This window comes from Solanum stenotomum, chromosome 1, assembly GCF_019186545.1.
Source record: "Solanum stenotomum isolate F172 chromosome 1, ASM1918654v1, whole genome shotgun sequence".
NCBI classification, from domain to species: Eukaryota; Viridiplantae; Streptophyta; class Magnoliopsida; order Solanales; family Solanaceae; genus Solanum; species Solanum stenotomum.
The window spans coordinates 101,064,709-101,090,927 of record NC_064282.1 but is presented as its reverse complement, the minus strand read 5'-3'; the positions used below and the strand labels follow the sequence as shown (position 1 = coordinate 101,090,927).

The 26,219-nt window shown below is 30.8% G+C and overlaps 2 protein-coding genes across 2 annotated transcripts; one reads left to right on the top strand and one right to left on the bottom strand.

Annotated features, from left to right (window-relative positions):
- The first annotated feature begins 6,468 nt into the window (after positions 1-6,468).
- LOC125875772 (GEM-like protein 5) lies at positions 6,469-9,417 on the top strand. Its single transcript, XM_049556808.1, has 3 exons — positions 6,469-6,794; positions 7,914-8,188; positions 9,106-9,417. Exons 1-3 carry the CDS (start codon positions 6,566-6,568, stop codon positions 9,301-9,303), a joined length of 702 nt encoding a protein of 233 aa, XP_049412765.1. The 5' UTR covers positions 6,469-6,565; the 3' UTR covers positions 9,304-9,417.
- Positions 9,418-24,112: 14,695 nt separating this feature from the next.
- On the bottom strand, positions 24,113-25,860 carry LOC125841471 (uncharacterized). The gene is made up of 2 exons (XM_049520618.1): positions 25,303-25,860; positions 24,113-24,686 (listed from the first exon to the last, which is right to left on the bottom strand). The coding sequence occupies exons 1-2, from the start codon at positions 25,546-25,548 to the stop codon at positions 24,300-24,302; spliced, it is 633 nt and encodes a 210-aa protein (XP_049376575.1). The 5' UTR covers positions 25,549-25,860; the 3' UTR covers positions 24,113-24,299.
- Positions 25,861-26,219: the final 359 nt, after the last annotated feature.

Sequence of the window (26,219 nt, the reverse complement as noted above, 5' to 3'; positions counted from 1 at the left end):
ATGATATACGATGATATAAATATAACATACATGATTATCTTCTTCAATTTTTTATACCATGATTAATTTGGATAATTCTAGATCCACCCAATCATCATAGACTCCTCCAAGTTATTTCTAAACAGATTGAGTAACGCCCCCATTGATTTTCAATACAAAATTTTAGTTTAATTGAAACCTAATTTGATGCTTCAACTTGACAATGGAGAAATCAAATATATTTTCTCAAATTCAACTTCCCAATTGAAAACATCAAGTAGAATCAATTCTATAATAGATTTCTCACTTAATTAATTGAAGTTGGCCAAAAAGATAGAGATTGCTTGATAAAATTAACAATAAGAGAAGGATTAAAGCAAGTTGTCTCTATCATACATTAACACACATTTTCTATTATGTGCTTCTTGTACGGATCCAAATAACTCTCGTAAATAAAAAATAATGACTTAAATCATCCACGACCCCTTACACTATGTTTGGATCATTGTTACCTGTTGTTTCATAATGTATTGTGTTGTATTGTACTCTATTGTATTGTATTGTATGGTAGATACAATATTTGACTAGACTGTATTGTTTGTTGTTGTTTAATAACATTTTTATTGTTTGGTTTAACTGTATCGTACTGTATTGTAATTTATAAATTTACTAAAATATCCTTCTAGGGTAGGAGGTTTGACTAGAATTAAATAATATAGGGTAAAAGGTAAAAAAGTATTATGAAATATTATGCCATGATATAGTTAGAAAAAGAAATTAAGTAACAATAACACACCAAATCGGTTGTTCCATAAAATGGGAGTTTTCATTGTTACGTAACAACGATATTTAATAATACAATACAATACATTTTAAGTAACAATCAAAACAAACATTGTGGGTATGGTAATGGTACAATACAATACAATGGGCAACAATGATCCAAACAGAGTGTTAAAGTTATCCACATATTTTACTGGAACATCTCAACTAGGACTTGTACCTATTAAATATTTTATTTGTTCAAAAATCATTCATATTAAACATAAAATGCTGACATGGCAAAAAAATTTACCTCCACATTCCTTCAGCGCGTAAACCAATTAAAAATAATATTTTCCTTTTTTATTTTCCCACTTATACGCTTAAATTTTTTTTTAAAAAAAGGAAAGTCCATCTTCTTCCCAGCTCAATGTTCCTCTGCAACCATCTTCGATGCCTCTCTTTTTATTTTTATTTTTATAAAATCATAGTATAAATCTATTAAAGAATGATTTCAGTTTAAAGTTGAAGACAACAGAAACACTAAATTTGGAAAATTAGCTCTATGCTGGGCATTTGTTAATGCTGAAATATGCATTACAATTTTCTATTTTTTAGCGCAACAAAATCCACAATTAAGCAATAAAATTGTACAAACATTATTATCTAGATCTAAATTTTAAAGATTTTAGCAAATCTCTATTGTTTCCGATGAAAATAATATGAATTGATTATTTTTTCTGGCAAAAATCGTTATTGTTGTTTATATACTTATGATAATAACTGATTATTAGTGGGAAGAAAATAAAGGCAATGGGTGGTAAGGTTCAATGCTAAAGAATAAAGAGGCAAGAGTATGGTTTACTGATGGTGCGGCCCGCTGCCGCCGGTGAAAGGATCAAAAGAAGAAGAGGGGTGGGGTGGGTTGATTCAAAATAAATTTTTGATTTTTTAAAAATTCTTTTTGAATGATTTAAATAGAGATTAAAAAAATTGAATTCAATTGTCACGTGTCATTATTTTATTGGTCCATCAATTATGTATTTGTGTTTGAGACACACACTTTAGTGTATTAAATAAGTATAAATTTGTTAAAATTTAAGTGTTCAGTAGATACAAGTCTAAGTTAAAGTGTTTAATTGAAATATGGAGACAAATTTAAAAGACCGCATATTACTTAAACCAAAAATAATTTTAGCCCAAAACTCCTTAGGTATACATGCTACATCTATCCTCTTCTATGTTGTTACAAAACAAAAAAGTCTTTTATATTGAGTAATAAGTTGGAAATGGTTTACCAACAAATTATCACTTATTAGTTTTTCAAACTAATAAGTGATAGTTTAGGTATGAAAACTTATACTCTCAATAGTTTGGGTATGAAACTCAAAAAATGAGATAATTTAGATGTGTTTTTTGACACTTAATTCTCTTTTTAAAAGTGCTTCCAAAAGTAAGTTGTTTTTAGCAGTAATGTCAAATATGCTCTAAATCCTATGTATTACTAATACCTCCAAATTGAAGGTATTAGTAATACATCATATAATACCAAGTAGGGTGTATAACTAATCTATGAATTAGTTATACATATGCCTGAATTTCTACCAAACCTGGTACTAAATAATACCATACATATTACATGGATTATTTCTCATAATACTCCATATCCAAACGACCTCTAAATATAATAATGCACAATTCAAAATATTTAATTGTTATATGAAAAAATAACGATCAAAGACATACTATATCAAAAATAATTTTGAACGCAATTAACATTTTTTTTGTAAATGTCCTTAAAGCCTATAAAGACATTAAATTCAATGCCAATGAATTAATGCTTGTAAATGTTTTAACCCTCTTTATTAATATGCATATTTATTACCGTTAAAAATTGATTTTGTTGTAGTGATAGACTTATTAAAATTTTGAAATCCAAAAGATGTCACTAAATTTTATTTCAAAATATTTGAAAATTTCATACTAAATTTACAATCAAACTTAATTGTTCGACTCTCAAAATTTAAACTATATCACATAAATTAAAACAACGAAATATTAGGAAACGTCGCAAGTATGAGTCATTTCTTAACATAGTAGACTACCCCAAAAAAAAAAAAAAACAACTTTAAGTTTGAATCCAGTGATCACCATTTGACCGTTCCTTATTTTTTTTTCCTGAATTAATTACATGCAAAAAAAAAATGAATTCGTCTTAATCAATTCTTTCAATGTGAACATAATTTCCGTATCAAAATTCACTAAAATTATACTTCTTTTCGTCCCCATGTAGTTGTAATGGTTATTTATAATAATTTTTCTATAGTTTTTGAATATCTAAATTTTTAATTTAAAATATTAAATTAATGTAATCTAATTTAACTTTGAAAATTAGTCAAATTGATTTTCAAAAAGCGCAACATGACAACTAAAAGAAGACTGCAGAAATAAGAAAATTATTTATTTGTTATTGCCACTAATCTTCTCTTCATTATTTTCAGCGTAACTTCCTCACTAGTGTATTTTTTTTTCATTTTTTTTTTTTTATATATGCATTACTTAGGCCAATGACCCACTAGAAACAACTTTATTTTCTACCTTAAAGATAGGAATAAGACTGATTCATACGCTATTATTTTTCAAACCTCACTTATCACTTGTGATAATACTACTTTGAATATGTTGTTGTACAACTTAAATCTTGGATCTTCCCATACTAACTAAATCAATATTAAAGATGTTAAAAATAAAATTTGTACAACTTAAATCTTGGATCTCCCCATACTTTGAGTTTGATGTACTCCAGCTAAATCTGCTTTGATTTGCAATATAATCTTCTCAGCAAAAATGATTTTGAATCTAGTGATCACCATTGGACCATTGTTTATTTTATGGTTCAATTTGTAAAAACAAATATGTGCATATATTAGCTTTGTATATTATCAGTATCTTGTTTGATATATTTTTTCAATTTGTTATACATTAATTTTGGTATTATATTATGTATAACTAATACATGAAATATTATTGTATTAGAAATGTAAAACATTTTAATGTTGTATTAACATAATTAAACAAATAATTTTGTTTAGAAATTATGCAATTCATGTTATTTACACTACATAAGAAATAATATTAGTATAATTAATTTTAACCACTTATTCTTATGCAACCCATCAAACGATCCATAAGTGTATTTGTTTGATGTCTTTTCCCATGGACATTTGTAGGTAAGGGTGTTAAATGGACGGGTTGGGTTGAAATGAGAGATATTAGAATGAGTTGAAATAGAAATTGGGTTGGGTCTTGACCCACCCAAGTTTACTTTGGGCTAAAAATCGGGTTGGGTCATGACTCACCCAATTTGATCCGCTTAATCTCAATAATTTTAATATATTGTTATTTAACTTTTATAACTACAATTTGAATTTCAACTCAAGAATTTTTTTTAAAAAAATTACAAATGAATAGATAAAATCTTAAAAGATATAAGATAGATAGAAATTCATACCTTCAATACTAACATAACTACTGTAAGAATAGAATGGAAGGGGGTAAAAAAGGATTCTATGCTCAGACATGAAAGGAACATACATTACATCAATGCAAATAAAGAATTTTAAAATGGGTTAAATTTGAGATTAAATTAGGCTCAATTGAGGATTCTCTTAAAATGAGTTAAGGACTGACTTGAAATTGAACCCAATTTCAAATAATCTTGAGTCCAATCCTTAAAATTTTGAACGAGTTAAACGGATTACCTATATTTAGTAGGCGTTTGGCCATGCGATACCATATCACGATATGATATCGTGAGATGGAAACAGCGTTTGGATATGCAATTTTACGCTGGTTCCATCTCCTGATTTATATCATGAGATGTGATTCTATATTCTCCAAAAACCATGATATGGAATTATTTGGGAATTCTATATCATGATTTGGGATATTTTAATACAAAAATTGATCCACGAGTTTATATTTTGTTAGAACAACCCCACATTTATATCTACTAACCATTTATTTCATATGTACATAAAATTTATAATCACATCATTACTTTTTAAAATTTATTATTATCACCGACATAAAATTTATTATTTTCACCAACATATAGTCACTTTAACTCACACCAATAGATTGTTGAGTAATAAATTTATTTTATGGCCTTAATAAGTGCACATTTATATTTTATGCGTAAGTTATTAGTATTTAGTTACATATTTCCTATCAACTTTGTTTAAAGACATAATATTTAATTTATGACTTTGCATTGTCTTGGAAGCACTATTTTTACTACTCTTACAAACATTATTTTTATGAAGTGCATTCTATAATGCTTCCAATTTATTTTATGCTCACTAAACTAATATTGATGTATTTTTTATTTGATAGGATTGTGTTGGTGCGATTGATGGAACATATATAGAAGGGGAGGTTCCTAAAGCGGTGCAACAAGCATATCGTAATCGCAAAGGAAGAACATCACAAAATGTCTTATGTGCTTGTGATTTTGATATGCGATTTACCTTAGTTGCTGCTGGTTGGGAAGGTACTGCACATGATAGTAAAGTACTTGAGAATGCACTTGTTGAACCAACGTCGCAATTTCCATTTCCGTTATATGGTAACTTTAAATTACATCCTTAGAATAAATATTATTTATTTACACAAAGTTGTCTCATTTACGTTACATATGCTTTTAGTAATCCTTTATAAAATGTTTGTTGGTAGATAAATATTATGTTGTTGATGCTGGTTTCCGAAACACAAAATGATTTTTAGCTCCATACAAAGGACTACGCTATCATTTGCAAGATTACCGAGGAAGTGAAAGAGAGCCTCAAAATGCCAAAGAACTATTTAATTATAGGCATTCATCTCTGCGCAATGTGATTGAACGGACTTTTGGAGCTTGAAAAAATAGATTTAGAATACTGAAACAAGGCATGAACTGTTATGATATTGATATACAAGTGAAAATTGTCATAACTTGTGCAGTATTACATAATTATTTGCGAGAATATCAAAGTACTGATGAAATATTTATGGTTTATGAGCATGAAAATATAGTTGCGGATGATATTGATCAACAAATGGCTCAAAGTAATAATGTTGGTTTGTCTTCTCGGTCACATGATCGAGAAATGCAAGTTCAACGTGAAAATTGTCCATACTATGTGGGAGACTTATATTAAAGACCAATACACTACAATTTATGTTCAGTTCTTTTTTATTAAATTAAAGTTAGATGAAACAATTACTTAAGTGGAGAACAAATAACTTTGTAATAATTTATTATGCGATTTTATAATTTTTTGTTTATTTGATAAGATTGAATAAACAATTGAGACTATTTTAATAGTTTTACAACTTATGATATTTTTATGTTTATGAGAAAATATACAACACCAAAATTTCATATCGCATGTCCAAACAAAACTTCAATTTCATCTCATAATTCCATATCATGATACCATATCATTATTCCATACATGATATCATATCGCATGGCCAAATGGGCCCTAGACTCATTTTTCACACCCCTAATTATCGTTATTCGAACTTACATAAAGTGAAGAATACTTGTCGTCCGAGCAACTTCCTTTGAATCAAAACTTAGCTTCAATTTACAGCATACTAATATAATCAAGCAAAAAGAAAACGCGTTGGCGTTTTACAGAATATACTTATCCTTTACATAAAATTCATTTTTCCCATTCTACTAATTAAAGCAGATTCTCAGCACAATATTTATAACTTTTTTCTTCTATCAATACACAAAAACCAGTAAAACCCTCTGTTCCTTCATCACCATATTCATATGGATCAGCAAAAATTGGGCACCCATATCATGAGTCCTCCATCAGTCCCAAATCACAACAAAAAAGCTCATGATCAAGAAAAGAGACATGATTTTCAAACTCAACAACCTTACCTTGTGTATTCCCCTGTTGTTAAGCCTAACAACAATCCAATTGACTCTGTTTCTCATGTCTTCAATTCTTGGACTAACAAAGCTGACACTATCACCCGTAACGTCTGGCGTAACTGTGAGTTTTAAAATATTTATACTGTCAGTGTATATTACTTAAACTCTTTAATTATATCCTTTAACATTGGTTGGCAAGAGAGTTTGTTGTATTCATTTAATTGATAGATGCAAAGAATTTATGCGATATTTTTGTGATCAATAGTTGTGTGGGAAGTGTTTTTGCCTCTTATCATTAAATCTATGGGGGTTCAGTGAACCCAGTAATTTTGATTCAAATTCTGTATTTATCTTATAAATATGTATAAACTCTTTTAATTTAGAACCATAAACTATAATTCTTAATCTATATAAACTTCAAATCTTAGTTCTGTGTCTGAATTTCTTTAGACTAGATAGTCTTGTGCTAACTTGAAGATTTGAATTTTTGAAATTTGAAGTTGATTGAGTGGATGTATCAAAAATTGGTCTGAGCTTGTTCAGACCAGTTTTTGAAAACTTGCAAATATTTGAAGATCAGATTGCCAAAATCTATATAAATTTCATGGTCAAACAGATATTTGAAAATAAGTTTTCAAAATTCTTGTTATGGTCAAAAAGCTAGCTTTTTCTAGTGTTTTAGTCATCTTTCACTAGCTTTTTTTTAACGAAGGTCAAGGAATTGCCCTATTAAGTAATGGAAAGTGGGGATAGCCCATAAATTCTTTTGTCATTGCTCCTCTCTAACAAGGGTGAGACTTAAATCGCGGAATTATTCTAAACGAAAGTTTAAATTATAAGGATAAAAGGATAGATCAATGCACAAAATATTCCGCGTTAACAAAATTCAGAGAAAGGCCACACATCCTACCCTAATGCCAACATTAGTGGCTGCACTACAACAAAAACTATCTTTAGCGGCAATAAATTAACACATTAATAAAAAGTGATAAAGCATTTATCGACATTAGTTAATTGTCATTTGATCCAGTGTCGCCATAGGCTTTAGGGACATTTACAAAGAGTGCTAAATGCTGCTAAAATTACATTGTTAGTGGCAATTAGATTATTGTTGTATATTAATTGACGCTAAAGATTTTTTTGATGTAGTCCCAATTACACATACAAATTTTAATTTATTCAATTTTATATCTCTTATTACCAACTGCTAATAATTTTTTATTTGTGTTACATTTTGTAGTGAAAACTGGTCCATCAGTATCAGAAGCAGCATGTGGTAAACTTAAATTGACAGCCAAGGCATTGACAGAAGGTGGATTTGAACCACTTTACAAGCAGATTTTTGCAACAGATCCAAATGAGCAGTTGAAGAAGACATTTGCTTGTTATCTTTCTACAATAACTGGTCCTGTTGCTGGAACTCTTTATTTGTCATCAACCAAAGTGGCTTTTTGTAGCGATCGTCCCTTATCTTTTCGAGCTCCATCGGGACACGAAGCTTGGAGCTACTATAAGGTAATTTTAATACTTTAGTCTTCTCGTTACATAATAGAAAAATTCCATCAAGATAGATCGAGTTGATGACTTATACTTCAATTAAAGGGGCAAGGGTGTAGTGAAGTACATTATGCAACGAGATAGATGACTCAAAGTTGATGATCTTTGTCTTTTGCTAGTAAAGGGGAAAATCCTTTATATCTTGTTAGTCGGGTCTAATTAAGGACCTTTACTAATATAATAGAAGGTAAGACTGACTTTCGTGCAACTATTGTGTTGTTGCTTCTTCGCCTAGTGGAAATCTATGCTCTTTAGTTGATTGGTGAATAAGTGAATTTAGTACTGAACAATAAAGAAAATAAGAACATGATTGTTGACAACTTCCATAATTGCTTGAGAGGCTACCACCTTGCATTCCAACCAACTTCTTGGTTTGGTCGGAAAAGTCGTGGAAGATGTAGGCTAAGTAAAATAATATATTGGTGCTATTAATTATAGTCTTATGAATCAAGCATGACGCAGTTTCTATTAGCTCACTATATCAAGACGAACAAGTATAAGCAATTAGTGATTAGCGATAACCTCAAAGTTTTTTTTTTTTTAAAAGTAAAACTATACCGCTTTAAACAAAATCTCCCTCTTTGACTACAAAAAATATAAGTACCGAAACTCTTTTAACTTGTCTACTTTGAAAAATGTTACTTAACTTATACCACTTGTAAGTGATGGCTATTAGTGAGGGAAAATGAATTTGAGAAGGAAAAATTATAAACATGAGAATATTATAAGTGAAATTGCAATTAACCTTTTTTTTAAAAAAAATAGCTACAACATTCGTCACTAATTTGTCGCTAAATAGCTCATAGCTAACTTGAGTGTCTATGTAGGTGGCAATATCGCTAAATAGCTCATAGCTAACTTGAGTGTCTATGTAGGTGGCAATACCATTGGCAAACATTGGAAGTGTCAATCCAGTAGTGATGAGAGAAAATCCATCAGAAAGGTACATTCAAATTGTGACAATAGATGGTCATGACTTTTGGTTCATGGGATTGATTAATTTTGAAAAAGCAAAGCATCATGTCCTAGAGACTTTATCACATTTTAGAGGCCAACCTTATGGTGGATACTGAAATGTATGCCTATTTGTTTTGTTCCTCTATGTATTTGGAAGAGATATAATTAATGTACCATTACTAGTATGTTTCTGGTCCATGTTAGTTATCGTGTTTCTCTTTTACATGTAATTTTTTTTATCAAAGGACATCACTGTCTTTTTGAAAGCTTGTTCAATTCTTCTTTTAGGATATTGAGACTTATATTTAATTCTAGTGATTGTTTTAGCCTATGATTAGGTTTAGCAATTGAAGCTCAAAAAGATTGACATTGTAGGGCAAATTTCATCTATAATCAACAATTTACTAGAAGGTAAATATCCTCTTCCTTATTTCACGCTTTATAATATATCGATTCATAATTTTTTTGAGATACCCAAATTACGTATATTTTTATTCTTGATAATAGTCGACGAGGATTCAATTTTTTCATCGAAAAACAAAATCTAAAACAAAAGTGTTATTCGATTCTTAAAGGATTATTGGATCCAAATTTGAGGATTTCATAAATTTCAACTTCTCTTCCTTCTTTTTCTCTCTTTGATTGCATGTATATGTGAGAGTTAGTATGGTTGGAATAGGTTGAAAATGAATATACAAGATTATATACAAATTTTGAGAAAGATTAAAAGTGATTTGGACTTATTTCAAGTTAAATATCAAACTTATAAAATGGCTTTGTGAGACCACACTGTATATTCTGTATATCACCCACAAACTTCCCATTGATTTGCACCGGTATACATGATAGATAGGAGTGATATACATAATTATACATGAGATACAAAACACTTGTTAAATGAAAATTTGAGATCTTGTTTTATGGGCTTGGTATGCAAAGAGCTTAATCCAAAGGTGTTTCCACCAATTCAACTTAAGTTTCCATGGTTAGATGTTGAATTTAGGTGAGATATTTTATTACTCGGCTATTGTGTGTGAGCTGTTTATTTTAAGAATAGACTGGACCAACCAACGATACCTATTTCCGTTACAAGCAGGAAAAAGAAGTGCATGATCTTGTGAATTTCTTCTATATAAGTTCATAAATTATACGGAAAACGGTCAAAATTGCCCCTGTTGTTATCCTAAGAGACCACAAATACCTTCAAGAGTTAACACCCCAAATTGGCAAGCCACGTGGGACTAATCCTTCCCCCTAAGTGTTGCCAACTAGGATTCACTACAAAAGAACTAGACCTTTAGCAGCAACAACAGTCGCCACAAAAGCTCAGAAAATCGTCACTAAAAGTTTTCAACATTAAATTCTAATTGTGTTTTTTTCTTCATTGTTTTTAAAAAACCAAATATGATATCGATTAAGTAGGAGTTTGAAGACACTATATGCTTTATTTTAATGTCATATGTAAATGTATAAAATGTACAATGATACATTATATATATATAGTAGGAGATTTGAATCGAGAAGTAATTTTGATTATTTTTCGTAATAATATTGGATGTTTTTAATATGGATATTGCAAGTTATTTATTTTAGAAAATTAGGTCGCAATCAAAAATTAATTATCATATTTTTTTGTTGAAAAAAAAGGTTTTACTAGCGAATGGTTGTTGGAGCCTTAGTCGCCACTAAAAATCACTCATAATCTTTAGTGGCAATATTTTGGGATTTTGTGGCGACTTTGTCGCCACTAAAAGTCAAGTTCTTTTGTAGTGAATCTTAGTTGGCAATGCTTAGGTGGAGGGATTAGTCCCATGTGGCTTGCCATGTCACTAAAAAATTGGGATGTTAACTCTTGAGGGTATTTGTGGTCTCCTGGGATAACTGCGAGGGTATTTTTGATCCCAAAATGTAATGGAGGGTATAAGTGGTCTATTTCGCATAGTTCAGGGGCAATTTTGTAAAAACCATAGCATTTCTCGATTCATAGATAAATCGATTTTAATTATCTATTAACAATCATGTGGAACTATTAACATCCTTAAAGATGGTGAAAGAGAGAAAGCGTGTTGGGGAAACGATTTTGTTGGACCTAAGATTTAGGACCCGTTTGGCCCCAAGAATACTTGGAAAAAACTTGAGGAAAACTTGGGAAAAATTTGGGAAGTGGTGTTTCGTCATATAACTTAACAAATAAAATAAAATAAAATCAAATATTATTAATTTTTTAAAATTTAGAATCAAATTAAACCAAATTTAAATCAAATAAAAGTTAATTTATTTAATTCGATTTTCGGTTTTAATCCGTTTTTAACCACACGCACTTTCCCTTTCTTATTTGAGCTATTTATTTATATATTTATATAAATTTCTTTATTTAGAATGTGTGACCTTTTCCGTTATAACTTTTTTTTGTTCCTAAAAGAGATCTATTCATCTTAGCCATCTTTTTTTTTTAGTGATTTAGTTGTTCTTGCTATTTAATTCACAACTTTATTAAATGATATCTTATTGATGTTATTTATATTTAAATAGTATTAAATTAAAAATGAAAGAAAAAAAAAATGCTTGTACGCATATTTGATTTTTATAAATTCAATTGGTTCGACTGTATCTAAATTTACTACTAAAAAGGATATTTATTTTTTAAAATATCCTATCTATGTAAGCGAAAATAGAAGAACAAGTCAGATTTATCCCGACAACAATATAGGAGGACGATAATCCAAGTAGTACCAAAATCGATTAAAAATTTAAATTTTCAACTTAGCTCAGTAATCAATCAAAACTTTGAATTATACATTTACTTTTAATCAAAGTACTTTTCCCTTGCTCTAACCCCCTCAAGGTACGTATAAAAGTATCCAAAAATAATAATATTAATAAAATATGAAAAATTCCTGACAAAATGTCATATAAAATTAAAAGAACGTTTATCTAGATTATTATTAAGAGTGTAGAATAGAACACTTGAATAATGACAAAATATAATAGTTGGAATTAACAAAAAAGTATAAAAGTGATTCAATGAAATAACAGAAGATTCGAAGAGGAGACAGAAACAAGAACATGCTTCTTTCATAAAGGAAACAAACATGCACTGAAAGATTCCCTTTAAGAGAGGAATGTGTATGGAGAAAATTTAAAATTAATAAAAAGATGAGGTCAAAGAAGACGCGAATTAGACTGTAAATTTTAAAAGTCTTTCTAATCACGTAAATATTAAATTATTAGCCATGACATGTTTTATTGCCAAAAATTTCAGAAGTTTTTATTTCTTAAGTTCGGTGTAGATTCAAGTTATGTCTCATAAATTGAAACATATTGAATATCTTTTTATGTGTTCTTGAACACATTTAACTCTTTGAATAAGCTTTTCGAATTGAGTTAAGTTCTAAGGTTTTTGTTTGTTTTTAGTTGGTATTAGAGTCAGATATCTTTGTGTCACACTCTTCACTCTATAATTGTCATGATCCAAAGCCGAATTCCAAACTCATAAGTCGTGATGATACCTATGTTTCAAACCGATAGGTAAGCCAATCTAAATATCTTACCAATTCAAGTTAATATAATAAGAGAAAGGTAAGTGACAAACATAATATCTCAAGAATAAGTCTTTTAAAAAGAAATGCGGAAAAACTGATGTACCATCCAAGATTTGATGTCACAAGTATAAGAGCTTCTAAAATACGGTGCAAGCCTGAAATTAAAGTGACCAGTCTAAATGTAAGAAATATCTTGTCTAAATACTAGAACAATATAATAAATAACAAGATAAAGGGAGGTGTTGGGTTCGAAAGTAATCAGGACGTTATGCCGAAACTTACAATTGCAAATGATATGACGATAAATTAGACAACACATGAAACTATACCAATAGAAATATATATTATTATATGATATGGCCAACTGACCTACATAATTAAAAACAAAAAGCATAATTAAAAGTATAAAAATTGTAGAGAGAAAGTCTCCCCATAAAGAAAACTCTTAAATGTCTACATTGTGAATTATATTGTGTTTATTGTATGAGAAGAGGAGTCTTCAATTTATAGAGTTCTATACATTTCTTCTAAGGAAAGAATAACCAAATATGGAAGAGAATTATATTTTTCTTTAAGAAAAAATTAAAGCATCTATGGTAATTCTTTAGAAAAAATTACAGAAATCCCACCTTTTAGTTTACTTCTTACCATTACCCCTATAAGTTTTACAAATCTCCAAAATCCTTCATTTTCGCGCATCAGATTAGTGTATCAGCGCTTATATTATTGTATCTCGCGCATCAGATTAATGTATCAACACTTATATTATTGTATCTCGCGCATCAAATTAATGTATCATCACTTATATTATTGTATTTCGCGCATCAGATTAATGTATCAGCGCTTATATTATTGTATCTCGTGCATGTATCAGCGCTTATATTATTGTATCTCACGCATCAGATTAATGTATCAACGCTTATATTATTGTATCCGTTTGAGGGATTTCTGTAATTATAAACTTTTAAGGAATATATTGTAATTTTGCCTTAAAAGTATGTGATTTCTGTAATTTGCCCAATTCTTTAACTTTCCTTCAAAAGAAAAATAAAACTCAAACATGGTAGGAAAATCAGGACAAAACCCTAACAAATCTCCTTTTCTGGTTGGATTTTCTTGACAAAATAATTTTGCTCCTTTTTCTCCACACAATCTTCATGTATCACTGCTGCTTACCATGATTTAAAAAATTGATATGGATTGAAAATTGGAGCGGTAACACCCCGCTACTAGAAAGACTTAGAAGTAGAAAGAAACCGTTTTTGGAAATAATCAAATTTGGAATTGACAAAGTTAAGCTAAGTATAAGTTTTGAGTCAACTTCAAATGACCATAACTCCTAGCTCAGGATGATTTAGGTGTTCTACAAGATACTGTAGGAAAGATCTTTGAATTATCTTTCCAACGCCACCGAGTTTGATCAATTTCAAGTTTGTATGAGGGAAATATGCCCATTTGAAGTTAGACCGTCTAGATAAGGAAAGTCAAAGCCGGATTTTAGAAGGGTATTATGGTCATTTCATTACCCAATTAAATAAATTCATTTTTGGTAATTAAGTTGGGGTCTAAACTGATTGGATTCAGTTTACGCTTTATCAAAATAAGTTAGGATTTTGAGAGAAGAGAAAAGAAGAGGAGAAAAGAGAAGAAGAAGCAATGAATCGCCAAGTTCTTGAAGTTTTGCTTGAGGATTCCGCCAAGGGGTGATCCCTACGAGGTATGTGAGATCACATAGCGTTAGGTTAGTTCACTCACGCACCAATCATGATTTTATTCAGTGAAACTATGTTCTTGAAAGTATAGAAATTGAGTTCTCAATGGATTTGTTTGAAGTTTCTATTGGGTTCTTGATTGTTGAAGTTGTTGAGAAGTTCTTGATTTAAATTCATGAAATTAGATGTTGTTTTGAGTAAATTCTTGCATATTTTGGTTATGTAGTTGAATCTAAGTGTTTGGGGAAAGAACCAATTGAATTTAGAGGGTTTAAAGTTGAAAAATGAGCAAGAAAAATCGGAAGATTCTAGGGAAAGGGGTGGGGCGCCGTGCCAGCCAGAGCACCCCACAAAGTTTTCTGTAGTTGGGGCTCTGGGGCGCCGCGCCAGCCAGTGTGCCCCAACTCCAGTTCTGTAGTTTTGACTCTGGCGCCCCGCGGCACTCAGAGCGCCAGGGACGCTAGGTCTTCTACTCTTTCCCACTTCTTTCCGTATGAGTTCCCTTGCAACGTACCTATGTTTTCTAGTTGATTTCTACACTCTAAGGTACGTCTAAACATCATGAAATCATCCATAAACATGAGATCATGAGCTTGAATCCATAATTCAATTCAAGCAAAGTTAAGAGTCAGGTCAAGAGAAGTTCATAAGAGTTTTTCAAAAGTCTATTACAAATGTTTTAACTTTGTTTTAAGACTTGAGTTTTGAGTTGAGTAAAGAGTAAAGATTGAAGTTCATTTCTTCAAAAGAGTATATGGGGACTATGTATTCCCAAAGAGTAAAATGTTTTCACATTTAAACAAGTAAGGAAACTTTGATTTCGAAAAGAGCCTTTGAGCTAGTTTTCAGTAAGAGTAAATGCTTTCACAATTAAGCAAGAGAGGGAACTTTGTTTTCCAAGATAGCCTTTGGGCTAAGTTTTGAGCAATTATCTCAAATCACAAAAAGAAGTTATGTTTTTAAACATAAGAGATAGTATTATATTTTGGGAGTAGTATTGAGCACCGATATGAGGGAGAGTTCAAACAACTCCCAACCCCCATAAACTATGTAGTCATCATGGGTAGAAGAGGCTCATACTTTTTAGATGATTCCTTAGTGCTTTATAGCATAGACTAGTGGATCCACTTAGTAGTATGGTTCTATACCCTCGGCAAGGTATAGGATAGCCCTGACAGTGTGAGGAGAAACGTTGTATCATCACAATAGCTCTTAAGTGATGGTTGTCGATTAGAGAAACTCCCACAACAGTATTTTGTATTTTTATATACACAAAAGTAAATTGTATTTTTATATACATCCAGAGTTTATATTGTATCTTTGCATACATATAGAGTTACTATTGTATTTCTAAATACACAGAGTTGTTATCCATGTTTTATAAGGCTTTTCTTTATATTGCACTTGCTTATACTGCTTTATATTGAAATGAGTTCAGTTAAGTTGAGTTGAAACCAGGTTTGTTCTTCAGTTCCTTTCAAGTTTATGTCTTGTTTTAGAATTCCTCTCACATGCTCGTACATTCATTGTACTGATGCCATTTGACCTACATCTTTATATGATGCAGTCATAGGTAACCAGGATTAGCATCCAGCGCACCGTTGATTCTGGTTGAGCTCCAGAGTTGTTGGTGAGCCTCCTTGCTTCCGAAGGATCCCTTTTATTGCTTTTAGTATGTTTAGTTCATTAGGATGTCGTGGGTCTTGTCCCGACGTCCATCTCAATTTTAGAGGCTTCATAGATAGACAGTCAGATGTTAGTTCTTTAGTCTTTTCATTCTCATTTTATTATGTTGAGACTTAAGTTGCCACTTTGGCCAGTGAATGTTATTTTCAATTATCTTTGAGCTTTCAGTTTACTTTTAAAAGTACAGTTATGTTGACTTAAGTCTTATGCTGAGTAAGTAAGTCAGGCCAAGGGTTCGCTTGGGGCCAGCAATGATTCTCGAGTGCCAGTCTCGCCCAGGGTGTAGGTTCGGGGAGTGACAGAAGCTCTCTGTTTAAATTTATGAGGGGAGTTGAAAGTGGAGTTGATGCGTTAATAGTAAGATACATGAGTTAAAGTGGAGCCCGAGCATTAAAAGTTTGCAGGGGTTAAAAGTTGAAGCTCATGTGTTTAAATAAGCATGGTTTAAAAATAGATTTTGTTTTTAAGGATGAGCAACAGGATTGTTGAAAATATATTTGAAATTTTTCTTCACATGTAGTAGCATGGACATCTTTATTATCATCACATTGATTACAAATTGATCTGAAATCATCTTAAACATGTCTTCAAATTCATTTTATTATATCATTGAATCAAGTGCTCTATTATCACTTGTTGGGTTCGAAAGTAATCAGAGTATCATGTGGAAGCTTACAAATTCAAATCATATCACAATAAATTAGACAATACATAAAACTATACTAATAGAAACATATATCATTATATGATATGACCAATTGGCCTACATGATTAAAAAAATAATTAAAAGCATAAAAGCGGTAGAGAGAAAGTCTCCTCATAAATAAAACTCTCAAATGTCTACATTGTAGATCCTATTGTGTTCCTAGTATAAGAAGAGGGGTCTTCAATTTATAGAGTTACATACAGTTCTTCTAAGGATAGAATAACCAAATATGGAAGAGAATTATATTTTTTTTTAAGGAAAAGTCAAAGCACATAACCTACTACTTTAAATTTCCTTCAAAAGAAGAATAAAATTCAAATATGGTAAGAAAATCAGGGCAAAAATCTAATAGGAGGTGTGGGTCGCGGAACAGCCAAACAACTCACCACAACTCCAAGATAATCTAAGCTCGGACTCAGAAATCTCCACGAGATGCACTCGTATTCAAAATCAAAGCTGCACCACAAAAGAGTTCAATAAGTGTAGTATGAGTACGAAATCACATGTACCCAATATGTCTCATAAACCGACAACGAAAAAATACTGACAGGAGTATACATAAGAAATTATTCTTTAATTTTATAAGTCTACGTTATACTTATCAACCAAGTTTCACCAAATAGGAATAATCAAATGTCACGTAGTGTCCAAACACCAATGAAGCACATAATCAAACAAGAATGAAAGATATAATGAGATGCAATGAAACGCAACATCATGAAATGATATGTCTCAAATACCAAGTACTCTTTCAATCGTATGTATACGATACTTCTTGAAAATTCATCGAGAGTTCATGACCCATGGGGAATTCGCAAGGCGTATACCGACTCGGGCGATCTCCCCTATCTGTGCGAATGATTTCAATGCACTATCATAAAATCAAATCCTCCCCAGCACAGACGATCTCCACGTGCCTAACTTATAATCATAAAAATGATCTCAACACGGACGATCTCTATGTGTCAGATCTTTACTCATGCTCAATCTCATGTCAATGCATGTGCACAATATAATATCAACAAAAAGGGATGATGATGCGTCTCAAACAATCAAATGTTTGTATGACATATAATTACCTCAACCACCACAAACGTACAGGTTCAATAAAGAAACACACCACACAAAAGAAACCACCTAATCTTGATGCCAACTAATTTGTCAAGACTCATATTTGCTAAATTTCTAGCTTAGGATTAAGCCTCAATTTCTCCAAATATCATAATGTTAATGGTGTTCATATAATATAAAACACCTAATATTTAATTACCTATACTTATATATCAAAACTTGAATCATAATGTGATACCATATTAAAAATCCCAAACATCGAAGCCGCATATGAAGTTTAATCTACGCGTTAATAAGCATGGAAAATTGTTTCCCTATTTGAAATTGATACTTAAGAGTTTTATAATTACGTAAATATTAAATTAATAGCTATGACATGTTTAATGCGAGAAGTTTCGAAAATTCTTATTTGTTTCTTAAATTTCGTGCAGGATTCAAGTTATCTCTCATAAATTGAATAGAGTGAGTATTTTTTTTATGTGTTCTTGGACACGTTTAACTCTTTGAATCAACTTTTCGAATCGAGCTAAGTCCTAAGGTTTGTTTCCTTTATTTGGTATTAGAGTCAGACTTCCCCGTCTCACACTTTTCATTCTCTAAATTTTAAATTTTTTATATAATTACATAAATATTAAATTAATAGATATGACATGTTTAAGCTAGAAGTTTAAGTTCTTGTTTCTTAAATTCCACGCTGATTCAAGTTATGTTTCATAAATTGAAACAGAGTGAGTATCTTTTTGTATACTCTTAAACGTGTTTAACTTTTTGAATCAACTTCTCAAATTGAGTTAAGTTCTAGGGCTTGTTTCTTTTATTTGATATCAGAGTCGGACATCCCCGTATCACACTTTTCACTCTCTAAATTTTAATAGTTTTGTAATTATATAAATACTAAATTAATAGCTATGACATGTTTAACGCGAGAAGTTTCAGAAATTCTTATTTGTTTCTTGAATTCCGTGCAAGATTCAAGTTATGTCTCATAAATTGAAACAAAATAAATATCTTTTTATATATTTTTGGACATTTTAAATTAACTTTTTGAATTGAGTTAAGTTCTAAGTGTCTCGCACTGATTGAGAGAATGAATTATTATCTTCTTATAAACAATTCTGACATCATAAGTTGTTTAATTTTGGAGCTGAGGACATGTCAATTTTCTCCTACGCAAGAGTCCCTACTTATCCCATAATGTGACTTCTCTCTCTTTCGATTCTTTCATAACAATATCACAAGTTATATCTCCAATTAATGACACAATGTTACTGCAAATGTGACCAATTTGTGCTCTTTTCGTTATTGTATGAAGTCTTAGAACCACTCATTAATTAATGGTTATTTTTAGAGGTGGGTCTAGGGCGGATTTACGAGGAAGTGAAGGTGTTCATCTGAATTTTCTCGGTAAAAAGTTACATTATATATATAGGGTTTTTTTTTAATGTTTAGTATTATACTTTGATTTTGATAACACAAGATTATTAGAGGTTGAATTATACTACATTCTTTATTTTTCGAATCTCTTTACTGAAAATTTTGAATCCTCTACTGGAGTGGTCAAAATTTAAAATTTATGGGGTTTCGAATTTTTCATCGAACTCATACCTGAAGGTTCATATATGAAAAGGTAAATACCCGAAGAAGGTTCAACATCTACTATATATACATAAAAATAATTTTATGTATAAACAATGTAATTTTTCACTAAACCCCCTTGTCCCTACCTACCTTAGACCTTGTTTATATACTTAATTAATTTTCTAATACAAACACAAAATCAAACCAAAAGTTATTGGGTTCATCTAAACCCCCCATAAGTCCTAATTTAAATCTAGGAGTACTCCTATGGCCGATCTATCACCCAACAACAACTTAAACACTGACATCATCCATTTGAAGAATAACTTCTTAAAACACGACTTAATCAATTATTCTCACCGTTCAAATAAAATTCAAACAAATGAATTTGTAACTAATACTCTCCCTCCACCCCTGATTAAATTTTAAAAACTTCACTAAGAAAAAGAATATTTTTGTGTGTGTTGGGGTTGGGAACAATGAAAAATGTAGAGAGGGACGTGTCTATAGTGAGTACATGTTGTCTCACTCTATCAACATCTACGAATATTATATATTGCCCTCAAACATCGATATTTCTCCATCCTTTGCTCTGCCAAAACTCTTGAGCCTTTCTGTCTAGATTCCTTTCTCCTGCTAAATAATACCACCTTCTGCCATATATATATATATAACCTAAAGTAAACCAAAAGCTTCTTTGCCTCTCCCTTGTCCCTTTCTCTTAAATTTCTACCTATCTACCAACCTACTTACCTACTAGTGTATATATATAACTCGCGTAACAAATTAAAACTAATTATGATACTAATTTTTCTTCTTCAATGGACGGTCGTGCTTGCTAGACGCACACATGGGTTATATGGCACCCCAACTTAAGATAAAAAGTCTTACAACAGCAAAACACAGGAGAAATGTTGGGTATATAAGTAAACAGACTTTACCAACTAGTGACGCGTTTTTAAGTCGTGCGGATCCAGGCCCAAAGTGAACAATATCATTAGTGTACTGGGCTGTTACAGATTTCAATAGAGTCTATAGTAACTAACTCAAATTATGTAGAAGTGGTAAATGAGCGGGTCAAATTGAATATGAACATGTTAAAATGATTAATCAATATGTGATACGAACTAAAAATGGGTTGATCGATATATAATATAATCTAGATATTTATAGGAATCATCAAGTACAAACGCAAGTTACAAGTTAAAATAAGCTTAAACTTTCGTAAAATAAAAATAATAATTGATGGGCTTGGAATACTTTGAAGGTTAAAACTTAAAAGTGAGAGATCTATTTTTTTATCTATTAAATTGTTTTAGAGGATAATATTTGTATTTGATCCATTTTAAAAAGTCAGTTATCCAACTCATGTCTATTAATGGATCAGATTGAATGGTTACTTATTTCTTTTCAATCATCTTGTCATCCTTACGTGTTACATATGGGTTCATTAATTTTGAACCTACATATTTTAAGAAAAACACTAGATATTTATGAATGTTTTATTGTGATCTCAATTATTAATTTTAAGTTATTGTAGGACCCTCAAAATTTTCAGTCTCTTACGGGAGAATTTATCGGTAAAATATTGGGCATATGATCTTTTCGTAAAATTAGATATTTTATGTATATACTTATTAAAATTAGTTTAATATTATCTACTGCCATTTATGCTACAAAAAAGTTAAATGGTACGCTTGATTGAATGTTATGTTACTCACCTATAAAACTAGGGATTAACTCTCACATATATTTTTTTTAATGATGCACTTATATTCTTGAATTTTTGTATTTACCTGTATCGCTTTTTATTACGTGTATATATATATCTATGTATGAGAGAGAGATCATCCACCAAAGCAGATGCACGGTACTGATATCGAATTTATTTATTTTTTGATATTTTTAATGTGAAATATAAATTTATGTAAAAAAATTACAAGAAGTAATAAATATGACCTCAATCCCTCATAACTTTTTTAAAAATAATAACATGTTCAATACTAAAAATCGTATAATCTTAAACTCATAAAGCTAAAATCTTGAATTTACGTCTTATCGACAATTACACCCTTTTGCTTTCCCGTGATCTTTTTATTCCTTGCATTACGATCCATGTGTTTGTGTACACATGAATAGTATACCAACAGTAAAAACGTTACATTTGAGAATTCTGAAACCAAAAAACTGAAACAAAACAAAAGACAAATTAGATTAAAAGGTAGTTAAAATTTTCAGAGAAGAGAAAATACAAAAGAATGTTACACAGAGTCCTAAAAAAAAGTTTAATTTTAATTACAATCATATAAACTTACAATTATTTGACTAGGACTTTAATTAATCTCATAGTATTAATTCACCGATTCAAGTTTGATTAAAAGGACATTTATTTCAACCAAGTTGGAATTTTTTTCTTTGTTTTATTTATCATAGTCATATCAATCAATTAATTAGAAAAAAACAAATCGAAAAGCCAATGAGATGACCAAACTGTTTTAAATAAATAATAATACAGGTGAAAAAAAATAAAATAATGTCCTGAAAATTAAATCTATTCTTAGTCAACTTTTAGGCATCCACTAACAAACATTAAACACGTCTATGCAATTTCATTTCATTTATTAAATAAAATAACAATGTGTCTAAAACCATTTGACTTTGGCAAAAAAAAAAAAAATAATAGAACATTAATATCACGAAAAAACAAAAATACTACTACTAAAATTAGGGGTGGATATAAACATCGAAAAATCGAACCGAACCGAATTATTTTGGTAATTCGATTTTGGTATTTCGGTTTTCGGTTTTCGGTTCGGTATTCGGTATATGGTTTTGTATTTTTTAGTATTTCGGTTCGGTTTTCGGTATGTAATTTGATATTTCGGTATTTCGATTTACCGAAATATATTAAATTATAATATATATTAATATTATATTAATTATTAATATTTAAAAATAAATATTATAATTTAAAATTAAAAACAAAAGTTTGTCTTTTCAAACTTTTCAACTTTACAAACCCACTTCCCAAAAGGCAAAAATTACCGTTCCCACTTCCCACGTCTAGTCGTCTACAGACTATAGCAGCATCGACCGTTCCGACGACCAGCAGCATGCAGCAGCTGCCAATCAACCAGCAGGCAGCCATAGCACAACAACGACCGGTAAATTTCAATGTTATAACAAGGCTAAATTTCAATGTTAATGACAATTTATTATTTTGAATCATACAATAATTTGAAAAACAGAGTAAAATAAGCAAAAAGAAATAAACATAAATAAAATAAACAAAAAAATTACAAAATTTTAAAAAGCCCACTAAGCAGGCCCATAACAAAAATCCGAACCGAAATAACAAAAATCGAACCGAAATAATAAAAACTGAACCGAACCGAAATTCGGTTCGGTGTTCGGTACACGTTGTACAAGAACCGAAAACTGAAAAAACCGAAAAAAAAAAACCGAAACCGAACCGAAATACCGAATGCCCAGCCCTAACTAAAATAAGATCAAATAGTGTGATTTGTCCCCTGAACTAGACCTATTCTGATTATTTAGAAAGGGTGCTACTAGAAAAACAAAATGTTATCATAAGAAATAAGTTGAACCCACGACTAACATTGAGTTATATATGATTATTTATTTTCTATTATTAGGAAATTAAGCAAAAAAAAATTGATTAGATGCTTAAGAAAATAACTCATAAAGTTTTAAATTTATGTCTTCAAAAAGTGTAACCCAAAAAAATATTGCCCAAAAAGAACAAAATTTATTGAACTTAAAAGAAAGCAACATGTCGCACTCATTTACCATTATCAAATCCTTCCTGTATATGGTTGACCTCATTGGTAGCTAGCACTTTAGAAAAAAAATCACCCCTCCATCTTCCTATTCATTTCTCAAATAGTAACGTAATTTTTTGAGATAATAATTATTAATTAAATGGTTATACGAGAAATCATTTCTGCTATCTTCTATAGATCACATATAGGAGCAGAGCTATGTAGCGGCGTAGCCCTAAGGGAATTCGAAACACCACACCCCCACCCTCATGGAAAAACTATACTGTATTAAACTCTCTTTCGCTTCTTCGTATATTTATTTTTATATATTTTAAAACCCTTTGTGCAAATCCTAATTTCACCACTTCTCACAAAAATCATAAAGCACAAGAAAAGCAAGGAGTAGCACATAGAAAAAAATGAGAAGAAAATTACAAGATACATCTAAAAATTAATGATTTTATTTTTAAAATTTTTTTTACCTCTCACTAAAAACTTCCACTCTTCCTTTGGTGACTCAAATCCACAATCTCGAAGTTCTAAAAACTTCCACTCTTCCTTCGGTGATTCAAATCCATAACTTCAAACTTTGGAATTAAAGGTGACTCAAATCCACAACCTCAGAGTTCTAAAAACTTCAACTCATTCTTAGATGACTCAAATCCATAACCTCAGAATTGAAGATGAATGCTACTTACCATTTTCATCTTTCAATTGATTACTCAAAACGTCACGTAACTTTTTGAGATAATAAGAGTGATCGTATGAGAAATCAACTCCTGCATCTTGATAGATCACAAAAACCATAAACCAAAAACAAGGAGTCCTAGCACATAGGGAAAAAAAAGTAGAAGAAGAAAATCACACGATAAATATTGTTTATAAAATAATGGTTGGTTTGTCTTTCCTTAAAGAAGAAAAAACACATTAACAAACTACTACCAACGAAAACGAACTTCTATCAAAAGAAAAATATAAAAATAAAATTCAAAACAAATAGTATCTCATCATGTTCTTCTAATTTTTATCCTTCCTTCAATTTTGATCAAAGTGAAGAAGTTGTCTACCACATCTTGGACAATCATCAACTTCTTTTGGCACCATGAAATACATCAAACAAGCCTTGCATCCACCCAATACTAGTACTGGTGCTGCTAGTGCTGATGGTGGTGCTGCTCTCCTTAAAGCCTCAGTAGTCAGAATATTGATTTGTGGTATTGTAGTTTCAGCTCTTGAAGATGAAAATGATGGCATTTCTTCTGAATAAGTTGCTTCACTATCATAAGAGTTGTTATCATCATCGTCATCGTCGTTGTCATAGTCTTCTTCTGAGTACACTTCTTCTTTTGCAACAACATTTGTCCTTGGATCTTCACTCATTCTCATCCCTGTCCTCCAGTTCAAATAGTAAATTTCCCCTGTCTGCATAACCAGCGGCGGAGCCAGAATTTTCAGTAAAAAAACTCAAAATACCAAAAGAGATTCAATTTTGACCTTATAAAACAATATAATTTTCCAAAAAATAGTATAAGAATGAAAATAAACTAGGCATTTCTTTCTATTTGTCTAAATTTTTGATAGACAGAGTTACTCGATATCAGTGCAAGCTAATCCAAACATAATGGTTATAAAAGATGGGAGTAAACTACAACAATTTGTAAAATTTTCCTTGCAATATCTAGAGAAATTAAATGCATGTTTTTTTTAAAAAAAGATTATGAAAAATTGAGAACCAAGAAAAGATTTTCACATGTGAAGGAAATGGGGAAAAGAAATTCACCAATTTCAAAATGAGGAGTTTGTTTGTAATTAATTTTCGTTCCTTTTGTTTTGTGTGTGGATAGAGGAGGAAAAAATAATAAATGAAAGAGACCAAAATGACAAACTGACCAAACAAAGTGTAGTAATGCAAGTACTAATTATAATGAAATTAAATCCAAGATCTGGGCCTTTAAGGTTAAGAAAGCAATAAATGTCAAGAAAAAGACAAATTATTGTAATATATACCCAAAAATAAAAATAAAAATTGTTTTGTTACCTTCAAATCAAGGCATTGTTCCCAATGGTATGGAAGAGCAGTTTCAGAATTGAGTTCCACAGTAGCATCATTTGAAGGATTGTTGTTATTATTGAAGTTGGTGTTGATATTTTCCGATGAATCGGAAATTCCATCTGGCGGGGCGATACCTGCGCTGTTGCGGCTGGTGCCGCCCCGCTGATGATTACTCAGCGAACAATTTTGGAGAGAAGCTGTAATAGTAGCCATATTTGGACCTGTCATCATTAGATCAATAATAGCAAAAATTCCCAAACAATGAATTTTTATATATATGTGGTTATATTTACTCAAAGGAGAATTTAATTTGGGGAATTTTGGTAATAATAAAAAAATAAGTAGAGAAGAATATGAAGAAGATGAATGCTACAGTAAAAATAGTAATTTGATAGAGAAGAAGAGAAGAGAAAGGGGGAGAAAAGGGAGAAGAGACCAAAGAGAGTGGGAATCTTTTTTTCTTTGAAAGAAAGGGCCAGTGCAATACAACTACCCCACCTGATGATAGGACCAGTTTTTTTTTTGCTCTATCTTTTCCCACTCCCACGCACCTTATGCCTTTTCTCCAAAAATAACCCCCAACCCCATTTTTCTAAAATCACAATCCCCACATGCATCTCATGTGACTCAAGATTTATTTCTTTTATCTATATTATAGTATTGTTCGGTTTCACATATGGGTATTATTGTTAAGGGTCGGGTTGAACCGGTCTAGTTCAAAAAATATTTAATTCAGATGGTTTGGGGTTGGGGTTGGTTATTTGGTTTGGGCGTAGGGGTTCAATTTCAATCGGGTTGGGGTTATTCGGGAAAAAATGGGCATCTAGGGTTGGGTTTTACTAGATCTGGTTAGGGATGATTTGGTAATTTGTTCAGGAATGACGTAACACTGCTAGGTTGGA